Here is a 24,248-nt window from a genome sequence, read left to right as displayed (position 1 = left end):
GAGGATATCCTCTACCATATCAGGGCCGCTGAGCACTTGTGAGACACCGTCAGACAACGGTGTCTGTCACACTTCAGGTGTAAATGGAACGCATTGAGCCACGCTTTGAGCGAGCACATGTGTAGCAGCCTCCATGGCTGATATGGCCGCGGCCATCCGAACCAACGGTTTTGGGAACCGTACTATGGGGATCTTCGATCCCTGTTGAACAGGGAGCGACAACACTGAATAGCTGCTACGCTGTCGTCTGACAGGTATGTGCGCATCTTACTGGAGTTCACCTGGAGTCCCAAGTACGTTGTGTACTGCACTGGTCAAAATCGACTCCTTGCATTGCTGATGGTGAGACCCAGCCTCGGCAGATGCTGTGTCACCATTGCCGTGCGAGCCACTGCTCCATCCCGCGACTGAGCACAGATTAACTAGTCATCTAGATAGTTTAGTACTCTGATCCCCTTCAATGCAAGGGGGCCAGGATAGTGTTAACATACTTGGGGCCAGGGAGAGGCCTAATGGCAGCACAGAGAACTCGTAATGCTTACCTGATGGTGAAGCAGAGATTCTTCCTGTGCACTGAATGAATGGGAACATGAATACGCTTCATGTATTCCACGGTGATAAACCAGTCACCTTGTCAGACGGACTGGTGAATGTGACAATGAGTCAGCTTTTCGAATCTCCTTTCCTTTAGAAATCTTAGGTTTAAGATGGGACGGAAACCACCATTCTTCCTGGGTGCTTCAAAATATCTTGAGCTGGGGTCTACGAGACGGATGGCTCTCTTGCACAGTAAGGCTGCCACTTTGAGTACCAAGACCTGAAGAGGGACTGAAACGAAATGTGCGAGACTCCTCGGAGGAGAAGATCCCAAACGGAACTGCAGTCCGTAACCGTTGTATATGGTAGCGGGCATCCAGACATCTGAGGTGCAAATGTGCCAATATTGCAGCTGTTGTACGGTGAAAGGGGTCTGAGACTTCTGCTGAGACCGGGGCAGAGCTCTCTGAGGTGGCTGTCTCGAGCAATGACCCTGGAATTGCCTCCTGGAACGCAGTTGAGCATATGAACCGTGGCCCGTGTTCCTGGTGGTCTGTGGAGGGGCTCACAGGCAGAGCCTCAGGTCACCCAGCCGGCTGTGGGTACTGGCACCATTCTTGTGACAGTTTTTGTCCGAGGGGCTTGCCAATGGCTCGACCTACTTCACACCAGGGCGCGGGGAGGGTCCAGAGCGGCAACCTGCCAAGATGCCTCGCCCTGCCGGAGGGAGTGCTGTAGAATCTTCTCCACAGCTGGACCAAATGTATTGCCAGGGGATATCGCTGCCATATCCGCATCATGTACCCTAGCTTGCAACAACCATAGCTGTCTGTGAGCTACCGCAAGGCTTGCCAGGCTTCAGCCTGGGGCTTGCCTTTGAAGGCCAAACATTTGGAGCAGCGTACAAGATATGAGGCGGAGCTCCGTGGCCAATGGCTCTCCAAGTAAACGGTGAGAATACTGACCGTGCTAGCTAGGCGAATCGCCTGCGCTTCCACTGCACAAGCCCTCTTTAGGGGTGTCTTTATAACCCTACATTGAGGGTTAGGGCACATGGGGTCTCTGGACGATCCACCCACCAGCGGAGCCTTAACCAAATCCACGATGGTGGAGTCAACCGGGGGTAAACTTGCCAGCCCCAGTTTCTTTGCGTCCTCTAATGTAGCGAGCCTAGCAGCTTGTTTTAACACACTCGGCACTGATGCCAGTCAGTCCCAAGAGGATCCTACTTCGTGCATGGAGTCAGGAAAGGGTGGCAACGGTTGAACCACAGGAGCCGCTACCTGTGTCCAGAATATGGACTGGAGGGGCTCTGTCGGTGTTGTCCAGGGGATCTGCAAGAAGCTTGCAGCACGCTCCCTCAGTGCCAGCATAGAGCTGGGCAACGGTGGCAAACTAGACTCGAAGGCAACTTCTGAGCTAGGTTCCGTCACGGACAATGGCGCTGTTTCCCCTCCTTCCTCCATCTCAGTGGGGAAGTGTGTCCTCCTACGGCATCAATGGCTGCCCGTGGGAGGCTCAGTGACTGGGGCTGGTGCAGGTAGCAGCAGGGCCGGGACCTGCATAGGTACCGCAGGAACTTTCTGCCTAGACAGAAGCTCAAGGACCTGTGTCATCTGCTCCTTCAAGTAAATAATGTCCCTTGCTTGTTTCGAAAGCTTCAACCTTCTCATCTGGGGGAGGGGGAGCTGCTGTGAGATCTAGGCGCAGGAGCCTGAGTGCAGTGAATCTCCTGCGAGGGACTCTGTGAGAGCTGAAGGAGCGGGGGTGGGGCCCTGAGTGCTGCTGACGGCTCGGCCATGGGAGACTCAGTGTCATACCCCATGGCCCTGTTGAGCCTACGGCAACATATTTCGGGCTGAAGAGCTGCTCATAGGTTGCAAAAATCCTCTGTGCTCATAGCTTCATGGGCATGTTGGACTCCCAAGCACTGCATGCAGAGCGAGTGCTTGTCCTGGAGTTACAGGATCACACCGCACTGCACTAACCCAAAAACAAGCCACACAAGTGCTAGGTAATGTTGTCAAATGGCCAAACCACATTTTTAACCTGGCACAATACTCATAAGAAGTCTATGAGGTTACATTTTGTCTTCATTTTGTATATAGAGAGAGGATCCTGTTTCAATACATAACACTTGCACAAGCTGGTGCTGTTTTGCAGCAGTGGGTCAGTAAGTTTAAACTTAGCCCTGAGGAATGTGGGAGTGCTGAGCATATGCCAGCAGGGATTTGCAAAGTTCATTCGCCTTGGACTGTCAATAGCAATAACTAGAGCCAGAATCTAAAATATTGTAAGAATAACATATTATAGAACTAATTATGAATTTTACCAGAATAATTATAAGTTACATTCACATATCTGGCACCATGCTGGATTCAAAGAAGCTCAAGGATGTTTTCATGCCTTTCCTTTTTGGTACTGTTTCACTTCCTTGGTTATTTGTCCACTAACACTTTCTTAGGTGAAATGACCAAATAAGTGCAACTCTACCCGATAGATATAATCTTCTAACAGTTTTTTTTTTCCAAATGTCCTCAGGTGAGACCTATAGAGATTGGAAGTGCACAACATGTAAATATATATGGAATTATTTTGTCATTGATATCTTAGCCTCTGTCACATACAGCACTTGAAAAAACAGTTTAAAGAAGAACATGTTTTGGGTGCTACTTGAAACATGTGTAAGTCTGCTGGCTAGGTGTTTGTGACTTTATTTATTATTGTTGCGAGGTCTATCAATTATGTAACATTAATTCAATGGAACACTCACGCACAGGACAACATTGAAACACTGACTTACTTAAAGGTAATGTTGGAAGCATTACAGCAAACATGACTATTAACAATAATACATGTAGAGAATATTGTTTCCTTTACTGCTGAGTAAAGACAGTATTAGAAAGCATGTCTCATCACTGCCTCACCTCCCCATAGCAACTTCATAAAATTACTAAATAACAAACATTAAAGCTGCGGATGTCTATGTCAGAACATATTAATTGCAGCAACCCACTGTAAAACTACTTATGGACTGTCTGTGAGTATAGATAGGACTGGATCACATTCTGTTTTTAAATAGAGCTTGTTAGCTCATCAGTGTGTTGATCCACAGTTGTGTTGTAATAGACTCATCACTATCAGCAACCAAAAAACAAACAGATCGCTTAGGTATATAGCCACAAGTGTAGAGCACAAATCCAAGGATGTTATGATGGGTTGTATAGCACACTGGGGAGACTGCACTTAGAGTACTGTGTCCAATTGTGGAAGCCACAGGACCAAAGAGAGAGAGTCCAATGAAGAGCAACCAGACTAATCACAGGGCTTAAAGGAATGACCTCTGAAGACAGGCTGGAAGGCTCAATCTTTTTAGACTAGAAGAAACAAGAATTAGGGGCTGGGACATGACTGAAGCTTTTAAAATCTTAAAAGGAGTTGATACGGTTAACCCTAACCAATACTTTACCTGGTTTTTGTTGTTGACGCTGAATCACTTGGCGCCTTTAAGGCCCAACTTTCCCGTAATCTTTAACAAGGGACAGTGGAGACTCTGTGATGGTATTGTCTGTGTAAGGTAATAGCTTAATTTACCAGAATACAGGATTCTAGTTTAGGGTTAAACATAATTTTGGCATCCTGTAGGGTTAATGACAAGCTGACTAGAAATTAGTTGCTAAGAAATTAGGCATCATATGTTTATGGACTGAACCTGCTCCAGGGCATCGTTCTGGGGAAGACTTTTGCATTGACATTAAAGGAAGCAGAGAGGTATGAATTTACAATAAAACAACTAAGTAGTGACACCCTGGTACAGTTCCACATAGTTCCAGTAATTGGTGGGATGTATAGAATGCACTGAATGATACATATTTGAATATTTAGTGTCAGTCCGAGTATGAATTTCATAACCAATTTAAGGAATACATTTAAATGTATTTAAAGAGGAATGATCTATTTTCAGCTACATTAACTGCTATAGTAGCTGTGAACCACTATTTGACTGCCCAATATTTGAGGTTGTCATTCCGGTGTGTGACAGGATGCTGTGACATTATATATTAAAAAGAATGACACTTTCTTGTATTGGTTTACTTCAATAGCAAAGCTTTGTGTTCATAGAGAGAACGTTCCTAGTGTGTGTATAAGGGTTGTCTGGGGTAGACCTCACTTGTTCAGCTACTGTAACGCATTAAAGAGTGGCTGCATTCTTGGTTTACATGTAGACGGTTTTCATGTAGGTACAAAATCTCCAAACATGTTCAGAGCCAGGTCTACTCTCCTGGTGCATGTCTATTATCTTCCCACTGTAAGGAGCTCCTATCAACCTTTGGGGTCACCCATCACTTAAAGGGGTGACAGCAATATAGAGTAGGATTTTTAACAAGTTACAAAGCATGCACATGACAGGCAGAATAACCCACTACTACTGACTGTAGTTAAATACTGTAGTTTTCAAGGGGAGGGAGTTTGGGGCTCCACAGCCTTTGGAGTAAACAAACTGAGCAGTCCACAATGTGTAGACAGCTAAACTGCAAGGCTGGATACAAATACTAATTGTTTTTGATAATACTTTAAATGACCAAGGTGCTTTGCATTGTCAGATCTTTATGTATCTGTCTGTATTTTGACATATCAGTTATTTTATTGACAACAGACAAGGCTTGCATTGCTTGAAAACTATTTTGTTTTCTTCGCAGGAACTTTCAACAAAATCAGAACCAGCATCTAGCATAAAGAGGTTTATTCCTTTGAATAGCTGCAAGCAAGAAATGGTTAAGAATGCAGAATTTCTTAATAAGTAAGAGCAGGATAAACCCTAGTAATAACTGAACGCTTCTAAAGCCTGTTTAATTAAATTATTACCTGATAAAATAGCTTTTGGAAATATAATGCAATAAACAAAACCAAAGAGCCTTTTTTATTTTGGTTTGATGAATACATCATCAATAATATTTCTGTTTATTGCATGCATTTGTATGTTTTTAAAAGTGTCGTACCCCAGTTAAAAGTGAATTGGATTGGGCCTTAAGTCTTCACACCCAAACACATGAATAAAACAAGATTGCGTATGAATTATTTAGGTAGTGTAAATGGGTTATTGTGGTGGAAAGTATTGGTTGTTTTTTCCCTAATTGCTATAATTTAGATAGAACTGCCAGAGCTAATAGAAAAGATCAATTACATTGGTCAAGGCATTTAACAGGCAGGAAATGAAGCAATTAAATCAGCACGGGACTGCTGCTAGGAAGAGTCTGAATAGTGTGGGATCCGGTAAGAACCAGTTTGATTGTCATTTCTTCTTAATTATATGTACAGTCTACTCAAAGCTGTGGTTGGCCTCTTAAGGTGGAAGCATCTAAATGAACCGAGCAGCTGCCTGGCTCTGGGGTGCCCTTGGGCAAGATTGGAATTCCAGTCCACCTTTACATTATTGTTGCCCACAAGCAAGCCAAATATCACTGGAGGGTTTTTCAGGCCAAATACAAAATCGTGCTCTTTGATACCAATATAAACTGCCTTTGGATTCATTGTAGCAATGTTAGATACTCACACTAGTCCTGTATCCAATCTTAGGTTTCAGACCTACCTTCATTTAGGTTAAAACCCAGAACTGCATGCAGGACAAATGTGGGTTTCTAGCCTTGCCATAGAGTCTATGTACATTTATCACCTTATACAAGTTTTGCAATGTCATTTTACGTTACTTCCCCAAGCTTTATGAATTTACGATGCTTTACCATGGTTAATAGTTTTTCCAGTGTGTTATCATTTGTGATTTGCTATACTTTGCTTAACTTTTACTATGGTATAGTGCAGTACATGATTATAAATGTATTGTATTCACGATGTTAAGTATTCAATGATAATATTGTAACATTTATGATAGTATATATATATATATATATAGTAGATATTATATATATATATATATTAGATAATATATATATATATATATATCAGCTTTATCCTTTGACATAGAACTCTGAACATGTTTTCTGGTTTCATGAGCTTCAGGCTATATCAAGTGCTTTAACAAAGTCTTGGGGTCTCTTTAGTTCCAGTTTGGCAGCCCACATGATATACTCCAATCCCTAAGACTGGAAAATTGTGCCAGATTATACAGTGTGCTGGATTACAGAGATAATGTAACATCTAATACTGTACACTAAAAGGTATAAATGGCAAACTATTTGAGCATCTTGAAAAACTCTATTACTATTAGAAGAAATGCCCAGGATTGTATTCATTTTGCTTACTGTCTCCATTAATTAAAGAAGAATGTATCGTACTCGTGGGACAAGCACATATTTTTTCAACATAGTAATTAGACATTTTGACATGACTTGGTGCCGGACTCCACAGTCAGATTTACATTGATTTTAGGCAGACAAGACTTAAAAATTCCAGAGAAAACTGGTTCCGGATTGTAGAGGGTGCCACATCATTCATTGCAATAGGGATTTGGTCTGGTCGGGACCCAAAAAGTATGATTAACACTTGTCTTGGACTACTTTACGAAAGGTAACATCAGGCAGTCCATCCATGATCAGTGCTAATCGGGGTCTGTGAAACTAGTTGTTAATGTGTAAAATCTCAATAGTAATCGTTGAAAAGAGAACATGCAAAACCCCAGCAGACACACCCATTGATGTTAATGTTGATGTTGGCTGGGATGTGAACAGTGGTTTTGGAGCACCCATCCCTAACCTGCTGAGCTGAAATAGTTTGTATTTCATCTGGCACATGCTGGGCATGCACAGTCTTGTCGTCTTGCCTCACACACACATTTTGAAAAAGGTGAAATACAGATGGGATGATCTCTGCTCTGCAGAAATACAAACCATTTGGTCTGTATCTTCTTTAAACCATATCTCTGTTTGTTTAGACCATCTGAAAAATTTTGGGGGAAATAAATCACAGGACAAAGGGTTAGCTTTCCAAGGCTTTTATTTCAACACGTAACGCTTCAAAGTTAGAAATGTACAACTCCAAGTTTAAAAGCCGATACAGTTCTGCTCACTACCTGTGCTTTCTGTAGTTTTGTTCATGCTGTGTAACAGTTTAACTCTTTACTTTAGGTTGTATATTGTATGAGGTTCACCTTGAGGTGAATTAATATTATAGCAGTTGTATGTAAATATGTCACTGTTAAGATAATTAAAATATATTCCAATGTCTTCTACTATCCATGTCTATTTTAAAATATATGTTTTTTTTTATTTGGAAAGCTGTTGATCGACAGGAAAATAAACAAAAACAAGATATTTTATTTAGTAATTAAACTGTTTGAGAACACCCTGCAAAAGTTTAACAGAAACGTGTTGTCTCTATCGTGTGTTGTATTTGTAATCATTTTGTCAACCCTTTTACATTTTTTAATCACACATCATGGGTCATAATTTACTTGAGAGCTTTCAGAGTATATCCAATCTGAACAGCATTACTGCAAAAGAGAGCATGCGCTGTATACACTGTGTCCATTAGAAGAAAAATCATCTTTCTTCTGGCAAAAGTTCCCTGAATGAAAGTTGAATAAAAGTAATTCCCTAGTTTATTTACCTATGATGTGTGAATAAAAAATATCCAAGCTACAGGGAACATGTTGCTGAAATGTGGACAGCAATGGATACAACAAAGGTAAAAATGTATGTTTCTTGTTGCCATTGCAGGGGATTGATGTGTTTATGTAAATCTGCTATCGCTGCTGCTCATGTCTCAAAACCTATTTCAGATTTCATATTTTCAATGTAAGGGAATCTAACGACTGTCCTCACTTTAAACTGTGGCCTAATGTCACTACATGGTTTGCACATGATTAAAGAGTTTGAGATATTTTATTTATATTTGATACACAACTGTATTCTAAGATTGTCTAGTTACATTTTGATTTCTTTTGTACCTTTCTTTCAGTCTTTTTCTCTATGCAATAATAAGCCTCACATTTGCTTAGGCAGAACATTCTTTGCTCTTACTGGCACAATGCAACACAGAGGTCATTTTCAAAGCTGCTGCCGTGTAAGCTGTTGGTCTACAGGTACTACTTAAAAACACATTAAAAATCAACAAGCATATACCATTGTGTACCATAAAGAGTCGTGTCCATCTGCTTAAAGACAGTAATTGAAGCCAATTTCAGACTGCTTTCTTTTCTTTTCCTAGAGGGTGCTTTTGAGATGCTCGCCTACTTGTGAACAGGTAAGATCTTTTTTTTTAAAAAAAAATTAAATCTAAATTAGAAAGATAATAAGGACTGGTTTTGAGTTTTGTTTGCTATTTGTTTAAAGTCATTCGTAATAGTTCTTGGGGAACTTTGACTGTTTTTCTGGAATGATACATCATATAAATACACACCCTTTGTACTTACGCATATTATAATTTCCACCACCTCCTCTCCTACCACATTGCAGCAGGAGGGGAGTATCCTTTGCCAATTTGTCCTGTTTTCTTCTCCTTCAGACTTACATGCTTGCCTTTTGTTATATCAGCTTGATTTTAGAGAGAACGTTGGCAAGCCATACCCTGAAGCTTGAAGGTTTTGACAGTGTCCCAAACTAATCAATTTTTGTTTTACTGTTAGTGCCAGCATTAAACCCCGGCAGGATTCTGAATGGGCATGTTTTCTAATCTCCCTTAGGATACACTTGATTACTTTCAATGCTGATTGATTTTGTTATTTAAAATTTTTCCTGGTCTGTGTATAATGGGGTTAACTACTTTCATTACAAACATGCTGTTTGACATTCTGGTAAATAAAAGAAATCAACTAAGAATTCCTCTTTTTTAAAGATTACGAGCTCTGTACTGCCTGTTCCTTGTGTGACAGGATTGGTGAAACAAGGACATCAAGGAAGGTGTTTATTCTGTTGCCCTTAAAAAGCTTAGTCTATAAAGGGTTAAATACAATTCTGTATTTAGGTTTCAGCATCAATGTCTACCTAATTGCTCGTCACTTTGAAAAGTCTCTGAAGACACACAACTGTAGAGCAGCTCTTCATGCCTCAGTCCCCTAGGCAGGGGTTCACAAACTTTCTTAGCTTGATTGGACAGCTTGATTGAGGACCCCACCCAGTGAAGCCAAATAAACGTTACATTTGTCCTCGCAAAGGTCAACCTTTTTTGTTGTATAATGGTACTACAGCTAGGCATTAGAAATTAAAATTATACATGTACACTAGAGCTGACTTCAGGTCGTAAGTTTTCGGTATTATTCAAACAACCACAAGATCTTAGCAGCGCTCATGTAAAGTAATTCCTCCCCCCTACCCCTGGCTTGTGGTAGATTGATTTGTCATTATTCAGGGAAATTTGAGAGATATCTCTTTATGTTCTGTGGACTTCAGAAACCATACTATGGTCTCCAGGCCGCTGTTTTGGAAACTAGTCCCCCAGTTCAAAATTCCACCTTACACACCTCCAGATTTCCAGTCCTGTTGACTACAAAACTAGTACTAAAGAACTCAGTAATATGACTCAATAAGGTCTCTGAAGCAGGCTCATCTTGTTTCATCACTATACCCAATTTATAATAGTAACATATAATTATCTCATTTAGACTTGGATTAAAAAAGACTGGATTCAAATCCTGGGCCCATTATACAGTATCACACTGCTTGTATGAAAGCATTTTTCATAATATATTTATATACAGAAATTTGTATTTGAATAATACAAAAAAAATATCAGATCTCAATTGTGCTTGGTTGTGGCAAAGTGGTTGATTGTGTGCAGGTGATTAAAGAACAGACAGTCAACTGTAATCCAGGTGAAAAAGTTTGTTTTATTCATTTTTAAGTCCAGTGCCAGATGGCAAAACAAACAGTAAATAACAATCGAGGTGAGTAATACAGCAGCATTTATTACTTAATTTCTAATCCCTTTGTTGCTCCACAAATAATCCTGTTTTTATTACACACCCACACAAAACACATACACAAGTCCATTAGTACGTGAAATAGTGCTAGTGGTGCAAATACAGCTTTATTTGTGACAAAGGTGCAGTGTTGTCCGGTTTAGTGTTGTCTCCTGGAGAGAGCTCCGGAACTGTGTTAACTGTCTGGTAACATACAAGATGAGACAGTTACAAACAAACAAAAACACAACACTCACGATTTTCAATAACAACACACTGTGGCAGGCTGGCGAGTGGAAAGAGGCCCAGAGACAGACTGCAGTTCCAAAAAAAAAATGCTAATTTTATTATAAATAACACAAAATAAACATGCACAAGGGCAAAATAAAAATCTTTAAACACAAAAAGAAAGACAACAAAACAAAACTTACAAAAGTAAGGTTTCCAGGCTGGGCAATGCCTTCACTAGAGTTAGCAAAATTCAAAAATCACAAACAACCAAACACCAACCTGCTTCCTCAGCTCCCTCCTCCTCAATGAGAAGCAGAGGCCTCCTTTTATGTCAGGTGGCTGGGCACTGATTGATTGTTAATTAAACTAACCATCTAATCAACTAATCAACCCCAACCACCTGAACATAATAAACCCAGGCAGGTAGGGGAAATTAACCCCATCCCTGCCAATTTAAAAAGGGCAGAGCTTTGCTGTGCCACACACACTTTTACTGTCCTTCTGGCTTTAAGTCACTACAAACTAATGCGAAGGAAGAGATTATGATTCTCCATCCCCCTTATATGCTGTCTTGCATGACCCCTTGGTAAACGAATGCAGCTGCCTTTACAATCTATGGCTGCTACATCGTTTCCATTCCAGGTCAATACGTTCTTGCAATGGAGTCTCGCCTTTTTCCAGACTGACCGACTTCCCGACCCAGGGAAAGAACTGTCAACCCAGCCCATCAAAAAAACTGTGTCCTCGCTTAGTACCCTCACAGGTCGGGAGGGAGATTTACAACCAAGATTTATTGTATTTCTGTCACATTGGTCCATAGGTATTATGCAAAATAATATTTTTTACTTTTTAATCTTAAGGGTAGAAGGGATACATTTTCTGTTTTTTTTTTTTTGTTTGTTTTTTTTTTACCAATATCGGCATACTTTTTATCCTGATTCTAATAATAGTTTTAATAATACATTGTGCTTTTTTCAGCAATATAAAATCATTAGGTTGTATTATCTGACAAAGCAATTATCCTGTAATTGTGTTTAATACATAAACCCAGCCTGATTATCGTTTTGTGATTACAGTTATTTATTAAAATATAGGGATTTAGGATGTATACTTGTCATTTAATACATGAGGACCTGCCTAACCAATCACACTGAATTACAGGTTTGATTGTTAGACTGAACTAAGATCCTGTCAGTTTGGGTAGAAAACAGGAACAGCTGTCCAAAAGAGTACCAATTATTTATTTTATTTGTAATAGACATGGGGGAGGAAAGGCATAAAGCAAACCAGCAACCCTGTGATGTACAATTGTGTACAAATTTACATTAACCTGGGAAAATACAGAGTTATAGGACATAGAATGACTGTGTGTAAGGGAATATCGGCATGAGTAGAAATGGTGTGATATAACAGTGACTAGTAGCCCTACACCACTGTTATATTATATATAAGGATTCTAGTTTTGGGGTTTTATTTTCCATCTCTCTCCCTCCCTTTAAAGCTTAATTAACAGTTGTTAAGTCTTAACTGAATACCAGATTGTTTAAATTAGTGACGCACTACTAGAAACTTAGGCAGTGGAAATTAATAAGCTGAATTCGACGATTAGAGCCACAACGAAAATGCAGGTTCAAATAGAATCAAGTGAGATCAATGCATGTCGTTTGTTAACTCCATCAAGATATGAGGGTAAAAAGCAACAGCTTCCTTTGGTAGTAGTGTTTGATTAAGAAAGCGAATCGGCACAAAATATGTTTAAAGGGACATCACGTGATCAAAAATAAAACCCCAAAACTAGAAGCCCTAATTATATAATACATATTGTTAACATGCATTCAAATCCAACTGTATTCCTTTTCTGTTCATGACCAACCTTTATTTAGTTGAGAGTGATGTTTATTAAAAAGAGGAAACGTATGATGAAAAGAATAGCATTTGGCAGAGGTGGGGGGCAGATTGTGATGTCACTGCTTATACTTGACTTTGCAGCTGAATGGAATTCACTGGGGCCTGGGTACGACTTTTTAAAGAAGGTGACGTCAAGCACAGTAAAAACTGTACATGGTACGGTTTTCATGTCTTGAATTGGGTTTCTTAGTGATTTTGACGTCGCATACAGCAGACGAAATGTTCACTCTGATCAGCGGAAAGATCCTCAGAGGAATTGTTAATACAACAACTATAATGCTATACAATAGCATTCATTAATACATCTTTTGTTCAGTTATACTATACATGTAAAACATCTAAAAGCTGTATGCATACATGTTATGGTGTTCTGTATGCAATATTGTGCTACAGTACTAAACTGCGCAGCAACTAACTTTCACGTGAACCTTGTAATCTTATGATTTTATTTGAAATTGAGTGGAGAGAAAATGTGCTTGACAAATGTGATAAACCAAAGTGATGTGCCCTATTGACTCACATTATATTATGGTCAGGACATTCCAATATGATGATATGCAGGTTTAATCATACATTGAATCCCTTTCCACTTTTGACCCATCCAAGGCCAGCTACTTCATGTGAAAACAACACCTTCCCTGCAAAGCCTGTGGCAACTTGTCTAGATGTTTGTTTAATCTCCTGGTAGAGATGCCATCATGATACAGACGACTTTCCTCCAGACTCCATGGAAATCCTTCTGATCAAAGTACAAATTCTTATTGATAAGCAACAGAATATACTTCACCTGTGAATGGCTGGGACAACTGATATTCAAACCAGTTCTATCAGTTCTACACATACATTTAACAGTTGCGCGTGTTTTTTTTTTATTTTATTTTTTTTTACCAATATCGGCATACTATTTATCCTGATTCTAATAATAGTTTTAATAATACATTGTGCTTTTTTCAGCTATATAAAATCATTAGATTGTATTCCTTCGCACTGGTTTGCAGTGAGTTAAAGCCAGAAGGACAGTAAAAGTGTGTTGTTATTGAAAACTGTGAGTGTTGTGTTTTTGTTTATTTGTAATTGTCTCGTCTTGTCTTGTACGTTACCAGACAGTTAGCACAGTTCCGGAGCTGTCTCCAGGAGACAACACTAAACCAGACAACACTGCACCTTTGTCACTAATAAAACTATTTGCACCACTAGCACTAATTCACGCACTAACGGACTTGTGTATGTGTTTTGTGTTTTGTGTGGGTTTGTAATAAAAACAGGATTATTATTTGCGGGGCAACACAGGGATTATAAATTAAGTAATACACGCTGCTGTATCTCCATTATTATATGCTGTTTATTTTGCTGTCAGGCACTGGACTTAAAAATAAATAAAACAAACCTTTTCACCTGGATTACAGTTGACTGTCTGTTCTTTAATCACCTGCACCTGCACACGATCAGTCACTTTGCCACAACCAAGCACAACTGAGATCTGCAGTATTTCAGACTGAAGACCTTTTTGGACCGCATACCATTCTTGTGTACCCAGAACCTCTGACATTCACTGGTCCTAAACACCAGGGGGCTTTCCTAGTTGAGTTCAAGATCCTTGTAATTACGTGTTAGGGATCTGCGGCTGTGAACACTTCAGAAGTGGCTCAATTTTAATCTTTGTTTTTTTTTTATTGTTTAGTTTACCCACTTTTTCCCAGGTTCAGGCAATACATCTACTGTATATGCGCTGTGCTTTACCAAACAGTATGCCTGTTCTCCATTGCTATCCCATGATTTTCCATTGTACACTGAAGAGGCACTGACCTACAGCTTACAGTTTTACCTTTACTGTGGTTTACTGTGTCAGGCCAAACCCTACAGTACTTAGGTTGCCCATGAATTTTGGTCCTGTCCAGTGTATACAGTACGGTCATTGTAATGTGTGTATTTCTTTGGCACTCTAGACACAGCTATTTTAACAAGCCTGATAAGGGTACCAATTAAAGTAAAAATGTATATATCTCAAGGTTCTTTCATTTTTTTTAAATTCAGCCTTCATTCCACTGTTCAGCCTTTTTATTCAGCCTTCATTCCAAACTATACATCAGGTACCCCAGAGTGTAACTCTTTCCCTTTCCAGCTTTTCCCTTTCCCACTGCAGTACTGCATCTAATGCAGCACCCCCTGGGGGAAGGCATGTCACACTTTCGAGGGGGTCACAGTGAGCGTTCTAATAATACAGGAATTATAGATGTAATAAAAATCATCTAGAGGATAAAATAAGTATTTTGTTTGCTGTAAATGTCTACTATTAGTATCTGGTATTTCGTACATCATCTATAGCAGCTGTGTTGTAGCTATTAAGAGACACATTAGTTTAGTTGAACATTCCGATATGTTGTAAGTGAAATGTAACTCAAAATGACTCCTAACGCTGACAGACTTTATTGTCCTGCTGAAAGACCATTTCAATGCTCGCTTTCCAAGGTACGTAACGTTTTTGTCCGTAATCTGTTTTCAATCAACCCCAATGGTGATTTCGCATCCCATGCAAAGCAAGTGCTTCCTGCAATCGACGAAGCAGCAACTAGAACTAGTAGTATATCTGCAGGCATCATCGTTGCTGAAAACTGAATTCATTAGCAAAGCAAATTCTGGTCATTCTGGTCTGCCTATATATGTACAGACAACTACCGCTGGCTCTGTTTGTGCTCTCCATGTTTGGATCTACATACACATGAATGCAATATTAAAAACAGATGCACGAAACAGACTGACACAAGAATCGTTGGAGGACTGCCTACACATCACCGTCACGTCTAACACACCTGCTGTTCTAAAGCTGATCGCAGAACGAAAGTGCCATTTTTCTCATTAAATTTGCCACATTTGACGCATTGAAAATAAAAATGTATGCTACTTTTGAATTGTGTTTTATATTATTCTGCATTCCTGTCTATCATACGAGGAATCCAGTACCATAGCGAGGCATGAATGTATCATCACAATCAGCAAGTACTGTACTTTGGTATCGATATTGCAAAACACTTCATTTTCTACAAGAAATATATGAATGTCATGCAGACAATCCACCATGACAGCCCCCTTGCGGTAATATTAAAATGAAGCTCCGCTCTAGCTCAGCAATTGATACAGTCCTGCCAGGAGGCATCCCTCTCCGTGGGCAGGATTTGGCCCGCCCAGTTGCAGTGGGACAAGTTATGGTTGCACACTGATAGAGTTAAGACATTGTTCTGAGAGCTTTATTGGAGTCACAGGGCTGTTTTAAACTTTTAAAATGTCACCAGGATGTGATGATGGAATCAGAAAATGATACAAAGTGAATCTAAACAACAAGAAGAATACTAAAAGATAAGTCTGATGTTCCCTACCCAACCAAGTTTCCCTTCAAGGAAACGGAGAGCTTTGCTCCTGGAAGCAATCTTTCCCCTCTGTTTAGCTTAGTTATCTTTTGGCAGGTCCAGTGTTGCCTTTGAGACAGTGTTGTAACTGGAAAGCATCAAAGCTGAAATGACCATCAAACAAACTGTCTGCTCATGTACTGTGCATCGTCAAACATTGTAATGGGTAAAGCTACTTGGATGCAAAAAATGCAGGGCTTTTCTTTATTAGAAAGCAGTGGAAACAAATTGAAAAATGTAAATAAAACAATATGTGTGGTGAGTGTTGAAGGTGTTTGAATTGTTCTGAAGAGGTAGTTTGCCGTTCTTCATAGATAACTGAAAGTTTGCCTTAGTAAAAGCATAGCAAAATGAAATCGTGGTAAAGCATAGGTAAGCACTGTAAAGCCCACAGAGGTATGATTAAACAAATTCAAAATAAAAAAAAAATAAAAACATGGCAAACCATGATAAAATTACAGCACTGTAAATGCATAGTACTCTATAACCACAGTGCAATATTACCATCCAAAGTACTGTGGAACACTGTTATACTAGTAAGTCCTTTATGGGGGTTGGTGGCTGAAATCTCTACTACAGAATGGCCCATAGAGCCACCCCTTTTTAAACTGTGGGCCCTATTCACAAAGCTTAACTCACATGTTATTTAAAGAATGTTTTTTCTATTTATGAAACTTCTGTATGAGACAGTTGTTAAAAAAAAAACCTGACATGTCAAAACTGTATTGCAATCTTAGAAAATACCTATAATAAGGAGTTTTAATTTCTGCATTTTATTTTTTACTGGTTAAAAAAATAAATAAAAACAAAACATTCTTTATATATATTATAAGATATATATATAATATATATATTATATATATATATCTATATTATATCCTTATATATATATATATATATATTATATATATATATATATATATACACACACACACACACACACACACACACACACACACACACACACACACACAGAAAATCGGGACATCAAGGGAAATTTTATATTTGATCATACTCAACAAGTACAGTGAACCAGCTTTTACATTTTAATACAGTTCCCTTTAATACACTGATTAAAAAATGAAAATATTTTTTTCTATTCAAAAAAAAAAAAAAAGATAATACGCATATGCTATTAATCAGATTCTGTACCATTTCTTGTGAAATCAGGCTTTACCCTAATTTCAGAAAATCAATTTATAAGCAATATTGTGTTATTCCTTCTGGATTGATTGTTCTGTTGAGCTGCATGGTATTTATGCAGAATTGTCCTCAATTATGCCACTCTGTTAGGTCCAATATAAAATCAAAAGCTTATGCTGCCAACATGCACCAAGACTGCAATTAAAGTCTGTGTCATACCTTTTATACTTACATGTCCACATGACACAATCTGGCAGAAACACTTTTTAGCTGACAGAATTTAACTATAATACCACAACCATTATAAAACTAGCTTTCCAGTCCCCTAACCTAACTTGGATGCTGCTGGGTATTTTCTCTGAGGCTGAGTTTTTCCGTGAAGGCCTAAGTACTTTTGTTTTGTTGCCAGGTTCTAAGGCTGCAGTCACAGTGACAGCACGCAAATGATATGTAAGCACTTCAAATCCTTGCCTGTTTCTCTGTGAAGGAAGGGGCTTGCAAGCGGTTTCACAACGTACGTGTTGATAATACAATATTTCAAGTTTTCAATTAAATAGTGATATGATTTATCACCTACATATAAACTGTCACAGTCTGGTAAGATTAAGCTGCATAAGCCATATTTTCACAATCACAGTCCTAAATCAAGCAAACCGTCCAATATTTGACGTGATTCTCATTCATTTTTCATTTTTCAGTGCATCATAATACATGGAAGATCATCAATATAAATTCTCTCTATTGTTTGTTCGATATAACAATTCAATCATATTTTGATGGTAAATGTTATTGAGCTTGTGTTATATTATTACCGCTGCCCTTTTTAAAGGGGATTAATGAAATGCTTAGTATCCTTGTTGTTTTCTTATTAAATAACAGGTAAATTGCACCAGTTGTCTGGTTTTCCCTTTAGGATTTATGCGTGCTGACCACAGTTAGGCTGCTGCGCAAGCCTGCAATGTACATATCTCAGACTAAGTGGCTCTTAAAAAACATTCTGAGCAAAGACAGCGCAGCAGTGTTATTGAAACAGGACTCTCTGCTAATGTATGGGGTCTGTCTTGTTATCACTATTAAACATTTAGGGGGGAATACAATTCCGCATAAGCTAAAAAAAAAAAAAACACAAGAAAAGATTTCAAAACACGGCTGGAATATTTATTTTTTGTGTGACCTTTGACTCCACCTGTTTTAATAATGTGCCTACAAGGTGCAGTTGATATTACACATATGAAGAAGTCTGTTATTCACGTCCATTCAGTATGTCTTGTATGTGCAGCTGAAACAAACAAACATACATTTTCATTTTTAGAAAGTATATCTGGTATCAAACTGGGCCAAAGACATATCTGTTTACATTGTTTACTTTCAGCATATCTTGCACTTTTTAGGTGTGAAATTATCCCCACCCCCCATAGATAAAATACAGTGTTGTACAAGATATAATTTTAATTAATGGTAATTCACATAGCATCTGCTGTTTTCAACAATGCACATGTAAAATTACATAGTCAGTGGAAGTATACGACAGGTAAGATATTCAGTCTGCATCTGCCTCAGGCAAGAGAGAGAGAGTTTGGTTGAGATTGAAAACCTGCCATTTAAACAACTGGAAATACGTTAATTTATAATGTTGGCTTGGTAAGATTTGCAATACACACCCCAATCACATTTTACTTGTGTAACTAGAAGATCCATGAAACTTTGGGATATAGGAAAATAAAATAAAAGCTGGGCAAAGTGGATTGGAAAGTCTACAACTTTAAGAAAATAAACATTATTATTATTATTATTATTATTATTATTATTATTATTATTATTATTATTATTAATAATAATATTTATTTATTTATTTGGCAGGTGCCTTTATGTAAAGCGACTTACATGTGTTATAGGGCATTATAGGGTTACAGTGCAAGATTAAATACAGTATAGGTTACAGTAAGTGCAGGTAATACTACTAAAATACAATACGAAATAGGATGCAACAAGTTAGGAATACAGCAAGGTATATCTATAATGACACATTAGCAGTGCAATAGTGCAAGGATAGTACATCAGCTGAGGATCCAGTAACGTAGTGCATAGGTCAGGCAAGTCCAGTGCATAGCAGTGGGATCAACAAGTGCAGTCAAAACTGAATTATAGAATTATTTCAACAGCTAGAACCCCTTTAACCCTTTTTGGTCTGGATTGGTTGTGATACAGTAAGTGTTGAAACATCCTTCCGAAAACATCAGAAGAAGATCCTCTTTGCTACATAAGAAGCTGTAACTCCTATTATGGTTAGTAACAAAACGATTACAGCAGCTTATCTGGAATAAAGAACTATTCAGGGTTAAGCAAACAGAAAGGCAATTTCACCAAGTTACAAAGTGCATTATGAATAAAATGACTCATATGAATAATTATTGAATTAATACACATTAACGGAATATGTTTTGTTAAGTAGACAGTGAATGTCATGCAATTTACCTCATGTTACGTTTTCAGCTATTCCCAATGAGTTTTGCTTTTCAGTTAGAATGCAGTTTTACAATCTTACGGTTTATGGAACATTCACAACGAAACAGTGTTTAATATGCCTGTCTTGGCACGCAGTGCAATAGGAGTTTATATATATATATAGTTTTCTTTGTACCTAAACCAGACCTCCTGGATCTTCTCATGAAGTACCTCATGCTTTTAACTGACAAAAACATGTTAAACACACAAACTGAAAATATAGGCGAGGGAGGTACATTTCTTTTAGTCCTGTGCAAAACAAAGATGTACCTGCTTTGTGCTGCTTTTCATTGTCCTGAAAATGGCAAGGTGTACTGTGCTGCGTCGTGCCTTTGTACTGGTCTAGCTCTTGACATGTTGTGGGTTTTGAACTTTCCTGTTCCTGTTTCTTGCCAGGGGGGTGGGGTGGAGGTTCAGTCTCTTTGTTAGTGCCAGTAGTTATGCACTGATTTTACCTGTCAGATAACACCTTCAGCTTGAGAAGGGTTGTAACCTGAGGCACTGGAGTACATTATTATTATTTTTTTTACAGTAGAGGGGTAATGAAACAAAGTATGGATTAAAGTAATGTTGGATTCAAAAACCAAAAGAAAGGAGATACCTTGAAAGATGTCTTTCAAAGACTAAAAAAAAAACATGTCAAAAGTTGAGTAATTCCTGCTTTACAGCGTTATGCTTTAGTTATATAATTACAGGATGTATAGGAGCCAGGAATTTCTATTGTTAATCTAGTAGTATAATGCTTTAGAGATTATGTATGGCTTGATAAATCAAAGTTAGTTAACAATTGTGCCAACAGGTTGAATTAGCACAGGAAAGAGCAGTAACTTGTCACTGTAAGATGTGTATTTCTGGACTGGAGACATACTTTAAAAAGGTGTCCCAGAGTTGACTTTAGCTTCACTTGTAAAGCAAACGTGAGATTCTGCTATTCCACCCATGTTAGACAGACCATAAGCGAACCTATTGCTCTGTTAAAATGGATGTTGCCATGTGACAGCACAAAGTGTGAAAAGTTTACAGGAAAGTTGCTGATCCGTGTTGACTAGCAAGTTGCTTGTTTCATGTATGGTGCAGTGGTCTTTAAATTAATTCTGCATGGCATTCAAAACTGTTTTGCAAAGAGAAATATCACATTCCTGATATGCAAGTGGTGGTCGAGTAAACATCCAAGCCTTATCCAAGAGGAAGATATACAAAAGGTTCTTGGAAATATTTCATGGTTTGTAAACAGAAAAAAACAAAAAACAAAACTGTTTTTAAAAGTTTAGTTGACATCTATAAATGGCTAAAGATTGCAATCATGTATTTTATAAATATGTTTACCACCAGTAGGCATAATAGGAGCATGGTATGCATTGTACATAACATTGCTAACCATGCTAAAGTACAGTACGTACACTTGAAAAGCAACACGGTTTATTGTTTGTTTGTTTTCAGTTCATTTTCCAGCGATTCACATTCAGATCCTTGGTTTAATGTTGGACAGAACAGGGTGAAGTATAGAATTGAAAATAACTCATCTTTTTTATAGTCTAAACTTTTAATTATGATATTGTGACTAGGCAGAAGCCCTGCACAGGTAAGTAGGGTGTATTTTTTATTTACATTTGGCAGGGATGGGGTTAATTCCATCCCTGCCAGATCTGCGTAATTGTGTAATTACCTGGGGTGGATTAAATTCTATTGACGTTGTCACTGGGACCTGCCTCCTGGCCCATAGAGTACGAAGAGAGACTTGAACACTTGTCCATCAGCTTGTGAACAGCATTGGGAAAGTACATCCTTTAAGGTGCCTAAACAGGATTCTGTAAAGAACGTTTTGTTTATGGTCACCACTGATGTTTATAGTAGAGACACCAGACCACTGGTGAAATTCAGATAGGATATCGGTAGCCCCTCTCCTCTAAGGTCACCTGTTTCCACCTGTATTGTCGCTCCCCTTGCCGCTTTTCAGCTTCCCTCTCTGAGGAAACATATTCACCAGCTGATTTATGACCCCTGATGCATGCTGATAAATTTAGTAAGAGTCAACAGTATGTTTAAAAATGCAATGCTGCAATATGGGCAACACAGGACAAACCAAAGGTAACGTAATGAGGTTCTGGAAGCACTTCTAGGTGTTCTGTAACACTTTAGAACCTGGTTTAAAACCATTACATTACCATTATAGTGCCAAAGCATTGCCTTAAAGATCGTTTGTTCTGGGTTCAGAAATATGACACCCAGACCTTCAAATTGAATGACCAGGATACGGAATTCAGTTCCGCAGAGGGTTGAAGACGAACAGTTGTTGTTTCAGATATTTAATATACAATGAGGACTGGAAGCCATTGCACTGTAAAAAAATCACCAGGCTTAGTTTATAAATCCATACTGGATACCTCACTCGTGGGCCTTGACATTTCAGTTGTTACCGAGACAGGGACTACACGATAAATCACAAACTAAAGTACAAGCAAGCCTTGGTTCAATCAAATCACTCCCAATCCAAATAGATTCAAAGCCATTTAAATTCCAGTGGCATATTTGAAACAGCTTCCATGTGAATTCCCAGCTGTGTGGGAATAGTTGTTAAGAATGGTTTGTGGATAGTGCTAGCCAGGATTACAATTTTAGAAACAGAGATTTATGGCGAATTGCTCTACTTGGCTATTTAAAACTTCATGGCAATTTAACAGTCCTCTGCTCCATGGTAGCTTCCATTTTGTCATTATCACTCACACGGATTAAACCACCCCAGTCCATATTTGTCTAATTCTACAAGTCAGCACAGCAAAGGAAATTCCCTGCTACTCTGTAGATTTATGCAAGCAGCGTTTTCATAGTTGAATGGTTGAATTAAACATGCAGAATCACTTTAACTTGCACTTACAGTATCTGCTCTCTATTTTACTGTATTTAATCCTGCAATCTGTAGTATTTTGTATTTCACTTGCGAGCTGTCAATATAGGTGAAGTGAAGTACATGCAGTATGTAGAGCAGGCGCCACTGTTTTCCCCATTGTATGGGATATTATACCAAGCATGGCGGTTCAGGAAAATATCTTATGAATCTGCTCTTAACCACATTAATTTTCAAAATGCAAAAGATGGTCTCAGGCACTTTAAAAGATGCTGGCCCTTGATCAAAGAAGTATGGCTTTAATATTTTGCCAGAATGTTTGATGAAAGCCGACTTCATTCATTACATTACCTAGCTAGCAGTCAGTGATGCCATCACTTTTGCTTCAGTATTATTGTCAATAGCGTGGTTCGGGGGGCAGGAGTGAGTGCTCCTGCCCCCATTACGTCCTGCTAATAATATCTGCTAAACCCCCTATTTAAATCCCATCATGCACTTGCTCTCTGTCTTGAGTTTTTGGTTTTACACCCCCCCCCCCCCCCCTACGCTCCTCCTCTATTATGCCACTCCACCTCTGCAACGGTCTCCCTCTGGGAGTAAGTGAAGCTCACTTCCCAACCTTGGAAGCCCAGCCACGCTTGTTTCGTTCTCCTCCAGGAATGTTCTCAGTGTGAATCAACAGTAGTTATTTTTCAGATCGTTAATACTAGCACGGTTTAGTTTCTAGCAGAGCTGGGCAATTGCATTTGACAATTGCATTTGGTATTATGAATGTAAATTGAACGTGTTCAGTCAGTGCTAATGAGGTCTATTTGATTGATCTTTGTAGTTTAATAAAATAACAAGCTCAATCAGTGATAGAGGGGAAAGCCACATAAAGATTCAACTTGACTATTTCTGTTTCTCTCGTAAGACCATAAGAAAATGTACAAATTAGTGTAGGCCGTTTGACCTGTCAGTGCTTGTCCAGTTCCTTGTAGCTGGTTGATCTCGAAACTCAAGTTGGGTCTTAAAGAAAGAAAAATCTCAATTATTCAGTATCAAAATGTGAGTTGGTAAAATATTCCCTACTCTCACCACTATGTGTAAAGAAGTGTGTACTACCCACTATCCCAGTTCTGTCTCCACTTTAATCCAACTGTCCTCTGGTCCTGGTTTCTGTGCTGCGCTCATCTTTATGGTGGTTTTTGTTTTTTTAGCCCTGGTAGTTTGTTTGCTCTACGCTGGACTCTTATCCACCTTTTGGATTACCAGTCAAAGACTGTGGTTACCAGTTGCAATTGGCTATGTATATCCAAAAAAAAAAAAAAAATGGATGTGATCCTGAGCAACCAGCCTGGGTGGACAGGTGGCACAGCAATACATTAATGTCCATCCGTGTCAAAAGCAGCTGTGAAATCCTAGGTGTCAGTTATCCGTTATCACCCCTGAAAAGAATTTCATTAGTGACCTTTAACATGGTGGTCTAGGGAGATACTACAGTGGTCACAGCTGTGTGGCTTCCATCTGGCTTAAAATGGAAGGTCAGAAATACCCCCTCTATAAACTTTTCAAGCAATACATGCCTTAAAATGGATTCAGGATGCATTTAGTAAGCCCCTGCAGACTATTTTAGCATTATGGGAACAATGAGCATTTCTGCAGTATAAAGGGCCACCTCTACTAAAGCAAGCAGAGTAGTTTATTTCATTCAGGTTGTATATTTAATTCAGAAGTACTGTACAGCTATGGCCGAAAAATGCGCATCACCTAGAATTTTAGGATTGAGACTTAATATAAAATGGTATTGCAAAAGTCTACCCAAAGCCATAATAGCCTTTTT

The 24,248-nt window shown here is 38.8% G+C and overlaps 1 protein-coding gene across 3 annotated transcripts in view; it reads left to right on the top strand.

The window, feature by feature from the left end:
* Nucleotides 1-24,248, top strand: part of LOC121322937 (rho guanine nucleotide exchange factor 4-like) — a 157,717-nt gene that overhangs the window by 7,413 nt on the left and 126,056 nt on the right. For all 3 annotated transcript variants that reach the window (XM_041263571.1, XM_041263573.1, XM_041263570.1), the window contains exon 2: nucleotides 8,701-8,736. In XM_041263571.1, the coding sequence (XP_041119505.1) occupies nucleotides 8,701-8,736 (36 nt within the window). The remainder of the gene's footprint in view (nucleotides 1-8,700; nucleotides 8,737-24,248) is intronic.

Source organism: Polyodon spathula, chromosome 11, assembly GCF_017654505.1.
Source record: "Polyodon spathula isolate WHYD16114869_AA chromosome 11, ASM1765450v1, whole genome shotgun sequence".
Taxonomy (NCBI): domain Eukaryota; kingdom Metazoa; phylum Chordata; class Actinopteri; order Acipenseriformes; family Polyodontidae; genus Polyodon; species Polyodon spathula.
The sequence above is the reverse complement of the archived record's forward strand: the minus strand, read 5'-3'. Positions and strand labels throughout refer to the sequence as shown.